Source organism: Rutilus rutilus (assembly GCF_951802725.1).
Source record: "Rutilus rutilus genome assembly, chromosome: 5".
Taxonomy (NCBI): domain Eukaryota; kingdom Metazoa; phylum Chordata; class Actinopteri; order Cypriniformes; family Leuciscidae; genus Rutilus; species Rutilus rutilus.
Genome location: NC_140213.1, coordinates 33416988 through 33439109, shown reverse-complemented (window position 1 = coordinate 33439109; position 22122 = coordinate 33416988). Strand labels below are relative to the sequence as shown.

Genomic DNA, 22122 nt, shown 5'->3' with positions numbered 1-22122 from the left:
TGAGGATTTAGGATATTTATTACACAACACATAGCAATTAAAATATTTTACATACTTTGAAACATCACAATACACAGCAAAACAGTTGACCTCATTGGAATAATCATGATAATTTGGTTCTAACTTAGCAGTTCACAGCAAAAATATTGTTGCATGTCTTAAAATACTACGGTAACTAAAAAGGAAGATGATGGGATTTTTTTTTTTATTTATGCTGAAGGGGTGATCACTAGAAATGCATTATGATTAATGATATAAAAACCTAAAATTGGAATGCAGTAATACATGTCCAGTTAAAACTAGAAGAACATCTTAAACCACTAGAAAAAAACTACCAAATCTTACTCCAACTAGAATAATTTATAAAATAATGAAAATACATATAAATATACTCAGCATGTGCGCAAGGTTGACACTTGTGTTGAATCAACTGTTGAATTTAGATTGTCAACAGTGGAAAAGTCATTCATAGGAAATCTCATATTGTTGACTAGAGGTCAACTGGTCTCCGACATTTGTCATTGTTCAGAGCAGTCCAAGAGGAAATGTCATTTGTCAGATCCTGAAAGGGTCTTTCAACCCCTTGTCCTTTAACGGCCCAGTCAGTCAGGTAGCATTGCATGTTCCCATAGAAGCAACCTTGGTATTTTCTTTGAAACTGAAATGTTACACAAGAGCCCTGTACAAATATTCAAATCAATTACACATTATCTTCCTCTTTCTATTTAAAAAGGTACACCAAGTAATTACATTGCTATGGTTGGAATCGCATGCTACCATACTACTCTTACTACTTCTGTACTATGCATGCAGTATGTATCTTTTACTCATTTTCTGTATGCTTGGAAAAGCCAGATGACCATTACAATTTCTAAAATGTGTAGTATAGCACTTTAAAAAAACTATTTCCAATAATACAATACTTTTTTCATTGTCACAAATCAAGATTTTTATTACTATTATTAGTTATTGTTTTAATAATTATTTGACCAAACTGTCAACTGATATTAACATTAAACTGAAATAAAAATGTAAGCAAATATTTAATTTCCAATAACAGGATGTCATTCACTGAATTTAAACAAAGAAATACACTACCGTTTAAAAGTTTAGGGTTGCTAAAATTTTTGTTGATGTTTTTTTTTTTTTTTTTTTTTTTTTTTACAGAAGTCTCTTATGCTCACCAAGGCTGCATTTACTTGATCAAAAATTCAGTAAAACCTGTGAAATATTATTACAATTTAAAATAACAGTTCCTTAAGAAATCCTTCTAATATGCTGATTTGGTGCTCAATAAACATTTCTTATTATTATCAGTGTTGAAAGTATTATTATGCTGCTCAGCACTTTTTTGGAAACTTTTTTTTTTTTTTTTTTAAAGGATTCTTTGATGAATAGAAAGTCCAAAAGAACAGCATTATTTTGAAATATATCTATATAAATCTTTTGTAACTGTAAAATACTTTGTCACTTTTTGATCATTTTAATGGTTCAATGCAAAAAAAAAAAAAAAAAAAAAAAAAAAAAAAAACATTCTTAAATAAATAATAATAAAAATACTGACCCCCAAACTTTTGCACAGCAGTGTAAATCAGGGAAAAAAAGTAATGAGACAGCAATGTAGCATACAAAAGTAATACATAACGTAAGTGTAATACCTTAGCTTGTTTGCGTCCATGAAGTCTATGAGAAAATTACTTAGTGTACCTTTAAAGGGATACTCCACTTTTTTTGGAAATTGGCTCATTTTACAACTCCCCCAGAGTTAAACAGTTGAGTTTTACCGTTTTCGAATCCATTCAGCCGAGTTTCTGATATTTAGAAGAATATCAGTAACCAGACAGTTTCTGGTCTCATTGACTTCCATAGTAGGAAAAAAATTATACTATGGAAGTCAATGAGACCAGAAACTCGGCTAAATATCAGAAACTCGGCTGAATGGATTCGAAAACTGTAAAACTCAACTGTTTAACTCTGGGGGAGTTGTAAAATGTATCCCTTTAACTCTCTGGCATTTTGACTGTAGAGTAATGGTTTTCAGATCGAATGATGCAACAGTAAGACAGTAAGAAAAAATGTTTTAAATGTCATTCATTCTTTTTTATAATAATAATAATAATAATAATAATAAATGTCTAGATTTGATCATCTGCGCTAAGCATGCGTTTAAAACGATTTGTTGTTTCATCTAACAGTCTTTACTGTATGTGTCGAGGTGCCCGTGCTCTCGCCCGCTGCTCCGCCCCAGGTGTGTACCGCCATTTGGGTGCCATTCCCTTCAGTTTCTTCCTCTTCCTGTCGGATACGCACCACACCTTCTCACAGTACTGCTCCACCTGCTGGAAGTTGCTGTAGCCGATCAGCTGCATGAAATCCTTGTACCAGTGCTTTGAGGAGGCAGAGGGTAGGCTGGGAAAAGGGCAGGGCGAAGGTTTGTGCAGAGAATCGCCTTCCTCCTCCTCTCCTTTATGCAATAGACTCTCAACTTTGCTCTCATCCAGCACCTCCAAAGTGACGCGAACCACCGTCTGGATGAAGCCGTGCTCCGTGGACTGGCACACATAGATTCCTGCGTCTCCCTTCGCTATTTTAAGGAGCAACAAGCCATGGGGGGTGTGAATCACACGATCATCACCTTTCACCTGAGAAAAGGAGGGAGAAAGACACTAGTATAAAAGGACACTATCGAATTTATGACGCATATTTTGGTGGTTAGTCACCAGTTAAAAGTGAGTTGATGTGCGGTTGCTAGGGTGTTCTGGCTGGTTGCTAGGATGTTTTGGATGGGCCGACATCCAAATCTTGGATAAAGCTCTGATGCTTTTATGCTTTTTCAAACATTACGAGTGTAATATAGCGAATTGTGAACGTAAAATCTCAGCAAAGTTTTAAAGATCAAAGTGCACGACAAATATATTTAATGTCTCTTAAAAGAAAGAATCGATTCTGGACTCCTGAAAAGAGTAATCAGAAATTTCAGCCTCACTTTCTGCACAAACCTATGTAACAATGTAACAAATTGGCATAATGCCAGGCTATGGTCTTCATTGGCTGCCAGCGAACAATGCCTACTTTGACCCACACTCAAACACTGTAGTTGTAGCTGAGGCCTGCCTGGTTAAGTTTGATTTGTGTTGTCGACATGTTGAAAAGATGCTGTTTTCTGCGCTGCGAATCCACTTTGCATGCACGTTTTCAGACTCCTTAAGTTCAGAAATGAGGTTATGTGTAATGTATATTATGAGAAAAATAAAGTGTTTCTGACCTTGAATTCATGTAACTCTATTGCAGGAGATCACCAAAACAAAATTAGGAACCTTTATATATAGCATAATTGAGGCACTTTAATGCAAGACTATATGATTTTTTCCCCTGATTTATCATTTGCCCAGCAGAAATCGTAAGTCTGATTGGTTTGAAGAGAAGCAATACACTTCTCCTCAACCCAAATGATTTGAGATATAATTATTAACAAAATATAACACTTTCAGTTGTCCTAATGCACGAGAGCAATAGTATTGTATGCTCACTTTAGCTAATATTACTAATACATGTGCCACTATTGAAAGTCTAATTTACCTTGTTTCTGCAGAGAGATGTCTAAGCAGAGAGATGGTCGGTGACATAGCCAATGTCATTATTCTTTTCCATTTAAGATGAATCACTGGAGGCTATATTACCCAGCCTCCCTGAGGTCAGAATGGTACAATGAAGCTTTAATCTATATTTAACAGCCATCTCTCACCAGGGGTTCAGACCATTCCTTGTGATGAAATAATTTCTGAGCCTGACCACATGAGCTCTACCTCAATATCATCCAAGTAAACTCGGCATGTTTAAATGTAGGCTGCATGTGTGAAGAAAAATCTGAATTATTGCATTCAGAAGTTGTTTACTTAGACATATTTTGGTGACAGATGTGTATGCTAATATTTGTTTCTAATTTGAATAAATTCTCTTTTAGGGGTAGGGATTGTGATAGTATTATGTCATGTTAATATAATATATTGGGTTTTATTTAAGAATAATACAAGTCTATAGTATGTCCTCTTGTAGATGTGTGTTTGTACCTCCTCCATGTCCACGCCATGTTGAATGTACCACATTACAGACGCCTGCAGTGATCGTGGTCTGCATTCCAGTAGGGTACTGTTGTTCTCCACACCGTATACCAGCTTTTCTGAGATGCTTTGTTCTTCTGTAACACACACACCCACATACTGAACAGCCTATTCCAATAAATTCATTATATGAATTTTTCACCACATGTCTATTCAACATCTTTCAACTCAAATTCTTGATATTTCTCTGTAAACAATGGAAGCCTGTTTCTGTCACAGAATAATAAAAAAAGAAGGTAATTGTGTAAAAAAAGTAAAAGCACCATCTGTGCATTAAGAGTCAGAGACTCTGATCAACTGTACTGTGACCTCTTTAACTTCCACAGATCTCATCCGCCTCATTTTTCCTTATAAAGCTCCTAAGACTCTAATACCCTCCATTGATCAGGCTATGGCCAGAACATACCACTAAGCTGAAGCCCATTGCACTGCTGAACCGCGTTGCCATGGCGGACGTCTTGACGTCTGAAGCGCCTAAAGAATGAAAGAGAAAAATGAGACATTGACATAACCCAGACACAGCCTGTCTGTCTGCCTGCAATTGTCATAATATCATCCTACCGCCCAAGGTTTGTAACAGCACAGGGAGGTGACAGAAATTCAATCACACTCGCTCCGGTTTTTGTCTGGAACTCTGTGAGTAATGACTCTGACAGGCATTTGGTGCTGATTGTGTGCGACTTGTCTGGCTTTGCATACAAAGTGAGCGTGTGATGGGTATTAATATGGGCGATAGGTGTTAGCATCAATCGCTAACAAGCTCAAACTGATGACCAAACTGAGACAGCTGACAGGCTTTTGAATCAGGATTAAGCAAACCCTCCCACTCACCCTTTGCTCCGATATGCTCGACACACAAGCGCGCACACACGCTTCCCTGCGGCTGAGTGAAACATCAAAAGAGCTCTCACAAAAACACACACTCTGTGAGTTCACTAATGGAAACACTGGGCTGGAACCAGAAACAAGATTTTGGTGTAGGCCTACATACATACACATTCTCACACACTAATACTGTAGAACTTAATCAAGAAATGCATTAATATCCAAATTTTGCAATGCAAAGTTCATGGAAATATAACACAATCTCTTTTCTAAATGTCAAGGCATTTCATGTCTTTAACCTTTTCTTATTATAAAAGCAATCTTCAGTCTCCATACTTACAGTGTGCACTACCAGTCCAAGGCTGATATTTACAGAGCACTTTTATATATCCCCCAAATATCAGCCCTGCCAAATGTGTCAGAGTTATTTGAGTGTGTTTAAGGCTAAGAGATTAAATGTTAAGAAGCACAAGATGTAATGACTCCTGCTACAAGAGGTTTAAAGGAAAAGACTGACACCCTTAAAAAAACATTAATGTCTACATACACCTAAACAATTCAGAACACATTATTCATTTATGCAATTACTGTATAAAATAACATGTAAGTATTATTATAAATATTAAGAAGCAAATAAATTAGCTCATGGGGAAATTAAATAATAATAATAATAATTTGAATTCAAGTATTTGAACACTTACATCCACACTTAAAAATGTCTGAATGTCATGTAATGCAATGACCTAAATTATCAAACCAAGCAGTATTTATTTTAAAGGTGAAAACACTTAAAGAAACATGTGACAAAATATTAGGTTTCAAATAATAATAAAATATATACTGTTACTGATACTGAGGTACTGCATGTGGACATTTTCCATTCATTTTGCACAGCCAGAAAATGTCCATAGTTAATGTGATGTACAACTGGCTCCATATATCCAAAAACCGGTTGGTTGAAAGTCATTGCTAAAAATGTCTCAGAAAAGTTAATTTAGTTCTGGGAAAAGTTCTAGAATAATATTTGGTTTAGATGTAATGAAATTGAGAGATTTAAGCGTGACTTAATTATACTTATTATATTTATGTTTTTATATAATTCCATTACATTTGCATTGGCTTATAGTTAATGCCACCATGAACAACATTAGATTCAATCATTCAAACTCATTCAAACTTTTCAAAAAATATATATATTAATGTCTGAATGTCATTGTATTACTAACAAAATTTCAAAACAAGCAGCATTTAAAAAAAATAAAAATAAAAATAAATGGCACAAACACTTTTCAAGAAACGTTTCACAAAATAGTTGTGTTAGGTTTCCAATAATAAAAGATATACTGTTCAAAATGGGGTATTTGAACACTTTCTGGCTGTGCATAGTTAATATGATGGACAACTGGGTGAACTTGAGAATTAGCACCATATATCCATTAACAATGACTTTTGAGACCAGTTGGTTAAGTCACTGCAAATAATGGCTCAGAAAAGTGAATTTAGTTCTGAGAAAAGTTCTAGTGTTATTTTTGGTCTCGAGATTTTTAATATCTATCAGTTTTGAGGGCAACATAAATATATACATACTTTTTGGGTCCATTCTATGTGCCTGCTTGGTTTATTTCACATCCTACCTAAATATCTTAGGGAGTTTTTCCTTGCCTCAGGCTGTTCACCTTGAGGTATTAAGCCTTTATTTTCTGTAAAGCAGCTTTGGAACAATATGTACTGTGAAAAGTGCTATACTAACAAATCTGACTTGACTAAATATAAGCTATGCAATTTTCTATACATCTGACTGAAATGGTACCTTTTGGTATACAGGCCAGCGGGGTAGTAGCGGGAACACGTGAACCCGTCCCAGGCACAGTAGGGGTCTCTGGCCAGACAGCAGTCTGCACAGGCAGATCCGTAAAGCCCACACTGGTGCACACGAATCTGTGTTACACCCAGCTCAGAGCCCACGTACAGCTGTTGCTATGGAGATACAAACACACTGCTGTCAACAGCTTTGTTACGTGTGATGAAAGCCATTATGTCCAAATCACCACATTAGCATAATTATGAAGATCAAATCATTCTCCTGAAGTGGGCATCATTTGTGTGTATTCTAAATAATTTAACATATTACAGTAACAATGACAAACACCAAAAGAAGCTCATATTTGATCGTAATGATCGTCAGCATTATATAATTAACTACAAAGCATCTGTTTTGTTATGAATGTTGAATTTGCTACAGGTATCAAGACTGTAATGGTGATCAGTCATGCATGAAAAGTTTACTCAATACCACCATCTCCAGGTGGAAAACTACATTGTCTGTGGGTCTTACCCTTTTGGTAGAGACAAGGATCTCTGTAATAGGAACAGGGACCTAGAATGAGAAAAAGCCTTTAGTGTGAAGATTGTTTCTAAGAGAACTGAAATGGTTTTAATATAAAGATAAAAATGACTTTTGATTACCTTGAAAACCTGCAATTCCTCCAGAAGAACCTCTTCAACTGTGCCGGCTTCTTTGTTGTAGATTGTGATCATTTTTAATACCACAGATTTGTCTGAGAGAAAGAGAGAAAGAGAACTTGAATTATTCACTGAAAAAATACATTTTATGTAATATTTTTATATTATTGCTCTATAATAAGCCCTGGATATGTTTATCAGAGACATTGTTGTAATGTTTTTAGTCTCTTATGCTCATCAAGGCTGCATTTCTTTGATCAAAAACACAGTATAAGTAATATTGTAAACCATTACTATTTCAAACAACTGTTTTCTATTGAAATATTCATTTAAAATGTAATTTATTTCTGTGATGGCAAAGCTGAATTTTCAGCATCATTACTCCAGTCTTCAGTGTCACATGATCCTTCAGAAATCATTCTAATATGCTGATTTGCTGCTCAAGAAACATTTTTGATGATTATCAATGTTGAAAAAAGTTCTAGATCCATTTTTTCAGGATTTTTTCATGAATAGAAAGCACAAAAGTACAGCATTTATTTGAAATGAAAATCTTTAGTAACATAATAATAATAAAAAAGCTGTACTGTCACTTTTGATTTATCTAATGCAGAATTACTTGCTGAATTCAAGGCAATCATTTATTTAACATAAACAAATCTGACCACAAACATTTGAATTGTAGTGTACATCTGCTAAAAGATAATTGTCAACTTCTTAGCAATACATAACATATAGTTGGCCTTAAATTCACAAATCACCAATTTTGATTTCTGGGGGTTTGTAGACTAGAGATCAAGGTAAGTAAAGGTATACTGTGATGTTCCTCTAAAAAGCAAGCAAATATTTAGTATGACACAAGCAACAGTCATTGCATTAAGTCTATATGATAGTGCAGGTCTAGGAGTACAATATAAAATAGGTACTAAAATTGAGTACCAGTCCCAATGAAGAGAACATTGTAGTGTCCATCCTCAGCTTCCACCCGGTCCACCGCCAGTTGTGTGAGTTTACGTCCTCCTTCGGTGTCCAGCAGAATGGGCCGTCTGTGAACGGGCTGCACTGCCTGGAACATGAGGGGATGGGAACGTGCAAAACGTAGAACCTCGTCCGGGTATGCCTTAGAACTGGAGAACTGGCCTCCGTTTATCTTACTGGCACACTGCGAGACACAAAAAGGCTGTGAATATGAATATGCTCATAAACAAAGCTCGCCAAGTCACGAACGCCATTTGGGTCTTTCATTTTGTTTCTCCTGATTTGAGAGTTTGCCCTGCTTCTCACTGCTATAACCTTTTAGAACAAGAGACTAATCAGAAACCCAGCAGTGCATGACTCAAACCACTAAATTGCCTTTTAAAAGGTCAGCTGTCTGAGACACTTTTTTCCCCATATGCTTTATCCAAAAATACCTGTGCATGGAAAGAAATGAGACTGATTTTGAGATGTGAACAAAGGAAAAACCCTGATCCTTCAATATGAGACAAGACATAATACACCAGAGAAAATGCCTGTGAATTACAGGCCATTACTAACTATTGGAAACCAATCTGACTCTTTTATCTTGCTAGAGATAAATAGCCAGAGAAGGACATTAATCAGCACGTATCAGATATAATTATAATTCAGACCACGGCAATGCTGCAAGTACTCCGTTTCAGGCATTAACGTTAAAGAATTGGCATGACACGCTTGAGGAGAACAGTGATGTGCACAGTCATGCTGAAAATAGACTTATCTGCCATGAGAGATTCTGTGTGTCTGAAGAAATAAGATCCAAAATTCAACATTCACTCAAGTGGGCTGCCAAACGGCAGCACGTGTCAGAGGTGTAAACGCAACACATCGTGACATTTTGTACATGGGGATTTCTGATATAACAAAAAGATTATGACACAAAGTGACAGATGGACCCAATATACAAGCTAATAAAACTCACCGATCCAGGTCGCGGGTAGGGGACACTGCCATCGTACACCTTCCAGTGGTGGTCAGACCGTTCCCGGTGTGCAAAAGGCCCATTAAATACTGCACGGATGTCTTCCATGTTATACATGCACACTGCGTATCCTTTAAACACAGCACTGAGGGGGAAAAAACAGATGCAGATGAGTGTCCAGACTGCTGTTCGTTCAAATAAACAGAACATAAGAATGATACATGTGACCTCACCCACCTGGTGGTGCTGAAAAGACCAAAGATCTCTGGATTTTTCTCATCTCTCTTCCGCAGCACAAACACATCCTCTAAAACAACACATAAAAATGCACATAGATGTAAGTATATTTTCTTCTGCACAACAATAATTGAATCTTTGATGACTGAATAAGTGCAATTCACATTTATTCCACAAGGTGGCAATGTCTGATACACAATGGTGAAGTCATTGTTACCGCAGGCAGAAAACAAAAGAATAGGAATTATCATCAGCAAAACTGACTCAGTGATTTCCTGCAGAACAAGTACTGAACGCAATCAGATATTAGTGTCACTGTCACTTGATTGGGTGAAGAAGCTGTCAGCGATCAAAATATTGATTTTGAAGAGGTTGAAAATGATAGTTCGGAAAATATTTTTGAGGTTGCGAATATGAGCCAGATGCTGAATGTACTGGGAAATGGGCTCTGATGATGACAGTGATGATGGTATAAAACATCTGCTCAAACTAAACCCTTCCAAGCTCCAAAAGGTAACAAAATATGCTTTATTTTATTATTCTGTAATTGTTACTTTAATATCAGGAGAGTTTTATATTACCGCGACAGGTACAGATCCATCTGTGTTAGATATAGATCCGGGTCACTAAAGACCAGAATATGCAATAATGATTGGCGAAACAATCATGCATTTAAGGGTTAATATATTTCAATCATTTAAAAACGCATTCATAGTTCACGGTTCTCTGATGTTTTATAAGCATTGAACAAACTCAATTATAATATATGCTAAAACAATAAATAATCCAACAATACAAATAAAAGACACGGTGGGGATGAAAAAAAGAAAGATGATTAGAGAATTTACACTTATGTATGTGGAGCTAAAATTAATTGAAGATTAATAATATAAAGCTGCTTTCCTATTTCTTTACACTTATTATCAAACCCAATCAGCACATATTTCATTATTAAATAATAAACACAAGGAAAACTTGTACTTTACATCTCTGATGATCTTTGGAACAGATTAGTGATTAATAGGATGTCAGTGAAGAAACAAATGAGCTATAATCTGAAAGTCAAAGCGATCATCAGCGAGATCCTTCTTAAGATTACAACGTTAGGTGATAGTTAAGCAACACAGCTGGTGAAACAGATTTGAATTTTCACAGCTGGCTTATACTCAGTGTGATAAATACTGTGAAGACATGGAGATCTATTGCAAATTCATCCGGGTGGACAGATGGATACTTGATGAAATCTCTAGCAAAAGGCAAAATGTGAAAAAGCAAAAAAACTGATTTATCAGCAGTTTTGCTCTGAGGCATCTGATGAATAGAATCACTGAGCTGGAAGAAACAGCTCATCGCTGAAGCTAAAACTGCAGTTCTTTTTTTATCTCTTCTTTCAGTGCTATTGTGCCTATTTTGTTCAAGCGATGTATCAGGAGTCGATGCTTTACAGATAGGCTATTGCTCAGAGCATGACATTGACTTCCTCTGTATATTACCAAGACAAGAGCTAAATAAAAAGTTGCATTCTATCTTTACAAGTATTCAAGATGAGGGCATTGTGTCCCAAATATGTCAAAGTTAACTAGATGACATACAGTATACAGTTGATTTTATGTAAGTATATATGCAAGCTTTATGGGTTAACATTACAAACAATTTATTGTACTACAGAATAAGACAGGTTTGAGAAATTCTCCTTTTTCAGCTGTATAAATACACTAAGGAATGCAAAGACAAAGTTGTTAAATGCATTCGATTTTTAATCTACTTATCTTAAACGGTAAGCTATATATTTAAATGCTTACTTCAAAAACACAATTTTAGTGTGTCCTAGCATTGGCATACCAGTGTAATATTTTCTTTGCATCATACACAATCTACAAAGTTTTTGTGTGGAGTGTAAGTGAACAAAATAGGTATCATCCCATATCAGGCATATGTTTAGAATTACTGGCCAAAATTCCATGATGAGGTACAAGGTGAATACATCCATGTTTTAAGACAGGCATGAAAAAGACCACCAGAGAGGAAGACAGAAAGTAGAACGTCCCCTACCGAGCTCATCAAAGTGTGTGTCAATGCCGTTGGGTCCAGCCACTGAGCAGATCAAACGAGTCTTCAGGAAAGAGCTCCATCTGTTTACCAGCATTCTCTGACCACCCTGGTCATTCTGATAGAAGGGAAGAGATAAAAAAAGACAGTTTATTTCACCTGACCTGTGGGTGGTGCTATCTTGCAGCACAACATTTTGACAAAGACTAAAGTAAATGGTCAATTCTTTGGTTGGATAGCTTCAGAAATGTATGCCGCCGGTAAAATATTGCCCCATTATAGTAGTAAAAAGCATCTTTCTCCACTGACGGCCATTCAAAATATTTGCAAGCAATTTATTATGTAATAATGTTTTGCCAGAGAAAGCTGCTTCTATTTTCCCTCTCTGTTGTATTTGATGTCATGAGTAAAGGGAGTCTGGCCAGGGGCCAGAATGATAAAAAGAAAGCTTATAGGTTACAATTTTGAATGCTGAACAAGCTTGATTGAAAGAGATAAGCAAGCATGTTTTTTGGCCTCCACGTGCCGTACCGCACAGACTCTGCCCACTCTGGTGTATACGGCTTTGTTTCCACCCTCCATGTTGGCCACTCGTTCCGTGAAGAAGTAGTAGACCTTATCGTCAGCAGGATCATCATTGTCAGGGATCACTGCTGAACCCACAAACTTGGGCTCTATGGGAGAGTAAAAAAAACAAATACAAAATAATAGAATTACATAGAAACATACACTACCCAGTCCTTCCAGGATTTCACGATTTTTTTGTGTGATTTTTGCGATCAAAATGACTGATTTTGTGGTGGTAATTTCCAGAAATTTGTGAAAAATTTTGCGATTTTTATATTTTATAATTAGGACATCATATTTACCATAATAGTATTATGTCAGATGCACAATAGTCATACATGACACAAATCACAAACAAAATGCATAAAGCTTGTTTATTTTGGTCTAATCAAATTCTCATCAAATTAACTTTTAAAACAACCTATGGGCAATTTTTCTACCTGACCTATGTAAATATTAACAGCTGGTGTAGTAATTTATACTGTAGAACTGTGTGTAAATCCTGAGTTGAGGGGTCCTGAGCTGCAGTAGGTAACCAGTTACTTATAGTGCGGCGTTTTGCATGGCGTCCCCACTGCGTATAGCTACGCAAAATACGAAGTGACCGTTCGAAAGGGAACTACTCGGTTACTATCGTAACCTCAGTTCCCTGAGAGGGAACGAGTATTGCGTAGCCGGCCGCACTATAGTAACCTGGCAAGCTGTCGCTTCAGTCGTTAAACCTGCTAAAATAGTTTTTTGGGGGATATCATAGACAGTAAAAGAATAATATAGGCTAAGGCCGCGCCCCCTTTGCGCCCGCGCCATTGGATGTGCAGTTGCCGCAGCAGAGCCAATGAGTGAGCCAGACACTCACTGCGCTAGCTGTGCAGCTGCAAAATGCGTTTTACATTATAGGCTTCAGTAAATCGAGGAAAATGAGTTTCCCCTTTTCCCGCAACATCTGTATCCACGTAAAAATGCATTGAAACTTTAATTAAACTAGAGATATTTAAATTGGGTGATTATAATTTAATGTTTTGTGAGGTCTTTTTCATTTTTGTGATTATTTTGCGGTTAAATTAGGAATTATGCAGGATCGCAAAAAAATGCGACATTTTGTTGATTTTGCGTTGCATTCAGCGATCGCGGAATCGCGAAAAACTGGAGGGACTGACTACCATTCAAAAGTTTGGAATATCTTTTTAATGTTTTTGTAAGAAGTCAGTTATTTAATCAAAAATACAGTAAAAACAGAAAAGTATAAATTGTAAAAATATTTCACAATATTACTATTGTAAGATATCCTAAAATGTAATTTATTCCTGTGATGCAAGGGTTAATTTTTCCAGCATCATTACTTTAGTCTTCAGTGTCACATGATCCTTCAGAAATCAGTCTAATATGCTGATTTGCTGCTCAAGAAATATTTATTATTATTACATGTGAAAGCAGTAGTGCTAATAATTGCTAATGAAGGATCATGTGGCCCTGAGGACGTTACCCTGGAGTAATGATGCTAAAAATTCAGCTTTGACATCAGGAACAAATGATATTTTACAAGAGAAAACAGTAACTTTAAATCGTTATGATATTTCACAATGTTACTGTATTTTTGCTCTAAACAAATTCAATTTGTTTGTCCTATATATTCCAATATGAATAAATCCACTATCTTATTATGCAGTGTGATCTGCATGTCGGGCCGCTACAGCATTGTGCAGCGGGTGTGAGTGGGATTAGATCTTCAGCGCTCCGTGAGTCAGAAGCGAGAACACTTAACACCAGTTAACACCATTCAAAACATGAACAGACCTCAACCTCAGACTATCGGGTGCACACAGGAAACGTAAAAGTCTCCGTGGTTTTGTGCTCTATGCTCTGCTTTAAGCATTTGTACGTTATCAAGCAGATGACCTCAGGATGTGATAGTATTTGACCAGGTTTTATTATGTATGGATGTGAATAGGTCTCACAGAGATGGATGGTATATGTCAAACACCTCGCTCTCTCTGTATGATTAATGCATCACAGCAGGGGTCTGAATCACATGTGAGAAGTGTGAGACGATACTGTATTCTTAGCACAGACTCATCATCTGTCTAAGAATGCACAATCTTCAGAATGAATACTAGCATACTTATTTATGCATACCGTGCAAACATAGTATGTGAAACAATAGTATGCAATGATATGTTTCATATAGTATTACTACATTGCATGTCCAATTCAATAAGTAGCATCCAGTTATTGTATTGAATATTTTGCATTATATCAAATATTTTGAAAATAAAATTCATGAATCATCCAATTAGAATTTAAAAGACGAAACTATCTGTACTTAAATGCACATTCTGGAAATTGTCGAAGATCAAGCATCTATGCAGAACAGTTGGATTTTGTGCACAAACATACTGTAGTAGTAATAGCAGTATTGTAGTACACCATTCTGAATCTATCTTTTGGCATGGAGCTGATGTGCTAACTGCACCCATGACGAGGGCACAAGCTTTGCTACAGTGATACGCATGGTGAAAGCATCACTTTCATTGGGCTCAGTCGTAGCGATCTGGGCTGAAGGCCAGAGCTCCCGTATGGCTGCAGGAGGAGATATACAGCGAAGGGAAACATTAAACCAGCTCACAGCAGGATGCCACAGCCCCATCTAAACCACACACAGGGCAGCCTGTACATCACTCTTAAATCTTTTTGTATCCAGCAGCTATAAATTAGTTTCCATTGTTGGCAGTAAAAAAAAAATTGTTCTTTGTTTTAAAAAAAATGTCCCAACAAATATTAATTAACTTAACAGTTTTATAAAAAAAAAAAAAATGCATTGCCAGTTCATATAGCTTTAATATAGTTTATTTTTGTTGTGAAATTTGTAGTAAATAAAATAAATACAAATAAAATTAATAGTGCTGTCAAATCGATTAATCGCAATTAATCGAGTCTAACATAAAAGTTTGTGTTTATATAATGGTTTTGTGTATACGTATATTATATATATAAAAAGCCACGACCACAAAAATCACAAAGATTGGTCATATTTCGTCTGGGACAGTCCAAAATCCGGGCATAAAAGGATGAAAACCCCTGGTGTACGTAACTATTAAAGGCACAGTATGTAATTTTCGCCACTACCAGTCGCATATTCAAAACAATAACAAAGGCATAGCTTGATGACGCTGTGAAGGAGCGTGAAATGATGGGAGTTGACGTCTTCACCTACAGTCCCCGATGGAAATCAATTCAACGGGATTCACAAAAAATACTCATACTAAAATTAAATGACACTGCCATTTACTTTCATAGACTCTCTCCATCTAGGAAATGCCATACCGAAACTGATCCTTATTTTATTCCTCCTCTTGTCCCAACCTATTGGGCCATTTGATTCACCCGTATGTTTACGCTTCTTGGAGTTATCTTTGGTGACAGAACCTGCTGCAAACGATAACGAATAATTGTGGTCCATGACAGCTGTGCGAAACAACGTACTAAACTCTACAATTACTACTTCCGCATTTTTTCATGAGACTCACTGTGTTGCCATGGTTTCTATGGCAGTAAAAGCGGAAACCGAGGATAACACGGACATGGCATTTACATTTATTCATTTAGCAGACGCTTTTATCCAAAGTGACTTACAAATGAGAACAACAGAATCAGTTAAACTAACAATAGGACAACAATATGCAAGTGCTATGACCCTTCCCAGTTTAATCTAATGCAGTACATACGCGACACCATTGACAGTTGACATTATGCTGGTTAAAACTGCGAATTTCTCAGGATTTAAACATTGTTGGAAACATTTGGAATAATGTAGCCTAAGTACACAAGTGAACAAAATAACACTGACCTAGTGGTTTTTGTATTTTAATGGAAAAATCTTACATATTGTGCCTTTTGCAGTTAAAGATACAATATGTAATTTTTTTGTATTAAAATATCCGAAAATTACTTGCACAGTGTTATATATTTATTTCAATTGTGTACTTACATTATGCTAAAAGTTTTCAAGAATTTGTAAATTCAGAGAAATTCACATTTTTAAATGGTGCCCGTCCCTTATCACTTGTCGCCTGTCAGTGACGTAATATCCACGTTATCCCTGGTTTCCGCTTGAACTGCCATAGTAGCCATGGCGACAGACGTGGACAACTGCACGCTTTTGCACGCTTGTTAGCGGCACACTGTTGTTGTTTCGTTCAAACATTATGGACCATGGAAAGCAGACTTTGGGACAAAAGGAGAACTAAAACGAGGATCAATGTCGGCGTGGCGTTTTCGAGATGCCGAGAGCTTCGCGACAAACTTCGACTTGACAGAGCTTCACGACTTGACACCGCTATTGCACGTACTTTATTAGACAGGTGAGCAAATGTACATAAAACGAATCGATGTTATATAGCTCAACATGATGAAATGTTAGAATATGATCAGTATGGCATTCTAATGTTGATCTAGCTTACTGCTAGTCTCATACAGCCAACAAACTAACACATAGAATAACATTATAACTTACAACACACTCAAATGCAGTTTGACCAAGTGAAACAGCGCTGTGTTTACTTCACAATTTTCATTTGTTAAATAAACTGAACTGTGTGAGTAGGAATTCAGCACTTGCGGGTAGTTCGATCGGTAGACAGAATAAAATGTCCGTCTGTTTCTCATTAGCAATTGCGCCCTGCTTCATACCACAGTCATGTTAAAAAACATCAATGTATTCACTCATCCATAAATATTATTAGATCCATCGGCATGACGACAAGTTCCATGATTCCACCCTCATTTACTGCGTCATCAATTTACGCCTTTGTTATTGTTTTGAAGAGGTTAGTGACCCCTAGCAGCGAAAAAATTATAGATTGTAGCTTTAAAATAATATGTGGCTTGTACTGGTTGTCAACCAGCATGGCCTTTCTGGTAATGCCGGTTGACCAAAGAACTGGATTTTCTAAAATAAATAAATATTGAGGACACCAGGCCACCATTATCCATGCTTGTATTTTCAACAGGGATTTGTAAGTTAAGTTTTGGTTTTCTCTCACCATTCAGCTGCTGTCTGTCACCCACTTCAGTCCTAATGAAGCTGTGGTTGCCAAGACGATACAGAGCGGCATCATTCTCCCAATAATCAGTGTACAGGCCCACAAACAACTCCCCTCCTGTCAATCAAACATGAATTAAAAGAGAGAAGAAAAAAAAAGATCAGTGTTATGGAATGAAATAAAGAAAGTCTTGTTGTAATATGTAAAGCTGAAGTGGGTTTATTATTATTATTATTATTATTATTATTATGTAAGCAGTTATTTAACAGTTCCAATGTATAACTTAAAATAAGTTCAGTTATGCTATGATTTCACATGACATTTTACAATAGCAGGCCTATACCTCAACATTTACTGACAATGGTTGCATCCCTAAACTAATGGATAATAGTTTTGGTATTTTGTTTGTCATACATTCTGTTTGTCACACCTAGATACCACTAGGTGGCACTGCAGACACTGGTAAATAATTGCCTTCAGTGTGAGTCATAAATCCTGCAGTAAGTCAAGAAGTCATGATCTACAGGGCAATATCAATTTAGCATCTAAACATTCTTTATAAAGAACGATCCTGATGCTGGTGCCGACTGGGAGAGACTAAATTAAAAGCTGAATAAAGTCTGCAGCTGCTGTGAGAAAGGAAGTCATCAAATTCATCTCTAAATCAGATCCCTGTTGCCATGTGAATGAGTGCTTTAAAGGATTCGAGCTGAAGTGTGTTATGAAGAGCTTTTGTGCTCAGTGGCCCATGGCTCAAAATGCACTCCCTTTCCTTTCAAAACTCAAGAATACACACATTCTGAACATCACGCTGAAAAGGAGAAGGGGGGAGCTACAGATAAATAAAGACATGGCTGTAAATGAAAGGAGGGCAAAGACTGAGAGTATTAAAGATGGAGGACTGAAGGAGACTGAAACTGCAAGAATAGATGAATGCTTACGGTACACAGTGGATGCCAAAGGGCTGTTGGGATGGAATGGGCATCTTCCTTTGCCACTCTCTATGTGATCAGACTCCAGCCTGAACTCTCGCTCCTGCTGGAACACACACACAAACACACATACACGTTTACCAACTTATGTGGACTAGCTTGGTAATTTTTACAAAATGCTGCTAAATATAAATATAGTATAAAACGCATATGTAAAAGTTATACACACACTATTGGTCTGGGGTCAGTAAGATTTTTATGCTTTTGAAGGAAGTAAAAAAATACAATAAAATGTGTACAAGATTTCCATTTTAATATATTTTAAAATGTATTTTATTTCTGTGATGGCAAAGCTGAATTTTCATCAGCCATTACTCGAGTTGTCAGTGCCATATGATCCTTCAGAAATCATTCTAATATGCTAATTTGGTGATCAAGAAACATTTCTTATTATCAATGTTGAAAACTTTATCAATTTATCAAATCGATTTTTTGTATTTTATCAAAAATGTATCAATTGAATCAATTTAATGCATTTTTGCTGAAAAAACATATTAATTAAAAAGAATTTACTGACCCTAAACCTTGTTTCCAAAATATAATAATTATTATTAAAATAGATACACACAAACATAAAAATTGAAGTATATATATATATATATATATATATATATATATATATATATATATTTTTTTTTATTATTATTATCCCCATTTAAAATACTCTCTCGTTACCGGCATATATTGTACATTTTTTTTAGATGCTGGTATCCCCTCTAGGTTCTAAAAACATAACCAGCAAAGAGTTGGTAAACCAGCTTCAACAGAAATATCATGCTGGCTGACTAGCTCCAGTAGTTTTGCTGGCGAACAGCAAAGACATGCTGGTCTAAGCTAGCATCTTCAGAAGGGTAGACAAAACAGAAACCTGACACTGCAGTTCTAAGAATTGCAGCAAGAAGAAGAAAAAAAAACACTGCAAACTATCAGTCAGCCTTCGGGCGACTTGTATCACTGAATATAATGTATTAACACATCAGTATCGTTGTATATTACAGTGGTTTTTCATCATAAAACACACAGGCCTCCACTGCATTTCCTGCAATCTCAGGGGAAATATACCATCCAGGTGAAGCAATGGAGGGTAAAATGAGATTCGAAAGCACACATCTAAGTCCTTCCTCACATGAAAAGCCCTTTGAAGAATCACTTTCTCTCTACTGTTACTGCAAAGCTCACTTTAACCAGAAGGTGACGGTATTAGCTGTGCAACATGTGTTGCAGGACAGGCTTTCACAAGCTTGATTTATGTTCTCACACCATGTGATCCTGGAGAAACAAACACCAGACATGTAACACCAGTCCATCCATCATTTCCTGTCTTTAGATCATTCTTCTACTTTTTCAACAGGTAGACGTTTTTTTCCGAACATTTGCTCCTCGAACTTCATACAAAACTGGAATGGAAATAAATCCTTAGCCAAACCCATAACTTCATGTTCAATTTATGAAGCGTTGCTGTTACATGGGAGAATTATGGGTATAAATCACAAAGGTTGGCTGTGGTCTACATAGGGTATATGCAGAGGGGCCGTAAGGCCCTTTGTAAATGTTAAAATCTTACTTAACACAGTCTTGTGATTACCAGTCCGATAGCATCAGCCCTTGTGGCCAACACACGTGGTTGTACGTGAGCATATCTGCTTGTTTAAGCAGATGATGTGCCTGAAGTAACATCCGTGGCATAGATGAGATGAAACAGTTCGAGATTCACATGATAATCAGCACACCTCAAGGCTGATTAAGTCATGGAAAGTGCAAACACACAAACTCACATGCACACCTTGTGGGTGGACACTTGGTTCAGATTTGAATGAGGTTTAGCGATCGTGTTGCGTATAGTTAGGAGGGTTGAAATGTTAGGTGAGAGATCAACTGAAACTGACAGCTGCAGAATACCGAAAATGAGTGTTTGGTGGAATTACTAGTATGTGAAGGTCTGGTCCAAAAACCAAGTGAGCTGTCTATGCCTTTTAAGCATGATTGTATCCTCCCTAGTCATTGAGTTTACACGAGACCGTTTTCAACTAAAACGTATGCGTGTTGGCCGTTCATTTACAGTACATGACACCAGTGTTTCAGGGGCCTCAAAACGCAAACTTGTTTTGAAAAGGGGCTGAAAGTGCAAGTTTTTGAAATCGATACCGTTATTGTCTGTGTAAACTACAAAAACGCGAATTTGGGAAAACGTGCATTACGTATTCAGTCTATAGACGCCTAGTTTTTCTTTACAAAGTGACATCGCCAACTACTGGCCTGGCATGCATAATACAGCATTTTTAATAGTTTTCGGAAATCTGTGTGACTGTGAACACAGTGTGTCCGACTGTGTCCCACAGTAATACAAACCACGGCCCTACAAATCACGCCCCCCATTACTACAAGCTACATTTCCCTTAATTACAAATATATTTAAATACATGTTTCAAGTATATTTTAGTTTACCACAAATGCTTGTCGGTACATTCAGCAGTAAACATTAACCATATTTAAAACACAATACAAGTTATTCTGAAATTACATATAAAGATGTACTAAAATGTGTCAAAGAAGAACTTAAAGGGGTCATCGGATGCAAAATTCACTTTTATATGGTGTTTGCATATAAATGTGTTTTTGCAGTGTGTGGACACAACCACCATAAAATGAGAAAATCCATTCACTCCTTTTTTTTTTTATCCTCAAAAAGCCTAAACACTCTCAATAATCAAGCCGTTTGGATTTTCTGAGCAATATGATGTCATCTCATGCTCCGCCCACGACCACTGACGGACAGTCCCGTATTAGCATATTTCCGCCCTCAGCCATTTGTATACTGTCCACCAAGGCAGGTTGCCAAGGCAGCACTTTGTGTGTCTTTTGTCGACACCCCCCATGGAAGAGAGGGGTGGGGTGGGCAGTTGCTCATTATCATTTAAAGAGACATGCACCGAAACGGGTTTTTGAGGAGGTAAAAAGGGTGTTGTTTTTCACAATCATTGAGGAATTTTAACCAAAGTATGTTACAAACTTTACATGAACTTCACACACTGATGATGGCTTAGGCCGAAACGCATCTGTGTGGACATGGTAACAATAAATCTATGAAACTATACTTTGAGAGTGCGGTTTTTCATCTTTATTTTTGATAACTTCTTTATTACTCGCACCCATAAACGATTTGGGAGTTGAGCGCGCCTGTTCTCAAAACTTTACATGAAGACCCTAAAGAATCATACCAACTTGTGGAAAATGGGCATCCGATGACCCCTTTAAATTATTTAAAGCCTTCCTGTAGCTTAAACAGCATGGCACCATCAACGGGAAGGCCATGGGTTCTATTCCCAGAGAAACCAAGAACTGATCAAATTGAATGATGTTTTATCAACAAAGTTCGGGAGGAGCACGTTCAGAAAATTAAACCTAATTAAACACATGTGGACCACATTCAGATAATCAAACCTAATTAGAAACGAGTGGAGCACACTCTGTTAATTAACCCAATCAACGAGTCAAGTGGTGTACTGGTATATATACAGCAAACTTACCTCCATTCATTGACAGTTTAACAGCATCCCTCCACCACCCCATCTCCTCACTTCTAGTCCTAAATACTCTTACAACGGGGGAGTACTCTAGGTTCGGAGCCCTCCCCCCGGTCATCACGCCAAATACGCATAAACGTTGCTCTGTTTAATTGATGTAAGTGTGAACTCGTGAAATGCAATTACAGTAAGTTGTTTAGCATAAGTGTCTGCTAAATACTAATCTAAATTTGACCTATAATAACTTTTCATTTAACTGTGATTAACATGCAAAACATTATATTGTATTATATTATATTATATTATATTATATTATATTATATTATATTATATTATATACTGTATATATCATATTATGACGCTCAA

General features: G+C 36.7%; 1 protein-coding gene across 2 annotated transcripts in view; it reads right to left on the bottom strand.

The window, feature by feature from the left end:
- Positions 1-1981: 1981 nt before the first annotated feature.
- The window catches only part of sema3e (sema domain, immunoglobulin domain (Ig), short basic domain, secreted, (semaphorin) 3E), a 43251-nt gene continuing 23110 nt past the window's right edge, over positions 1982-22122 (bottom strand). Inside the window, exons 5-17 of one of the 2 annotated variants that reach the window (XM_084409680.1) lie at positions 18182-18278; positions 17241-17357; positions 12166-12308; positions 11638-11752; positions 9586-9655; positions 9349-9493; positions 8349-8571; positions 7413-7504; positions 7282-7323; positions 6757-6923; positions 4528-4595; positions 4071-4198; positions 1982-2642 (exon numbers count right to left, since the gene is read on the bottom strand). In XM_084409680.1, coding sequence (XP_084265806.1) covers positions 2199-2642; positions 4071-4198; positions 4528-4595; positions 6757-6923; positions 7282-7323; positions 7413-7504; positions 8349-8571; positions 9349-9493; positions 9586-9655; positions 11638-11752; positions 12166-12308; positions 17241-17357; positions 18182-18278 — 1851 coding nt within the window. In that variant the 3' untranslated portion in view covers positions 1982-2198. The remainder of the gene's footprint in view (positions 2643-4070; positions 4199-4527; positions 4596-6756; positions 6924-7281; positions 7324-7412; positions 7505-8348; positions 8572-9348; positions 9494-9585; positions 9656-11637; positions 11753-12165; positions 12309-17240; positions 17358-18181; positions 18279-22122) is intronic. The other variant, XM_084409681.1, reaches the window with a different exon arrangement.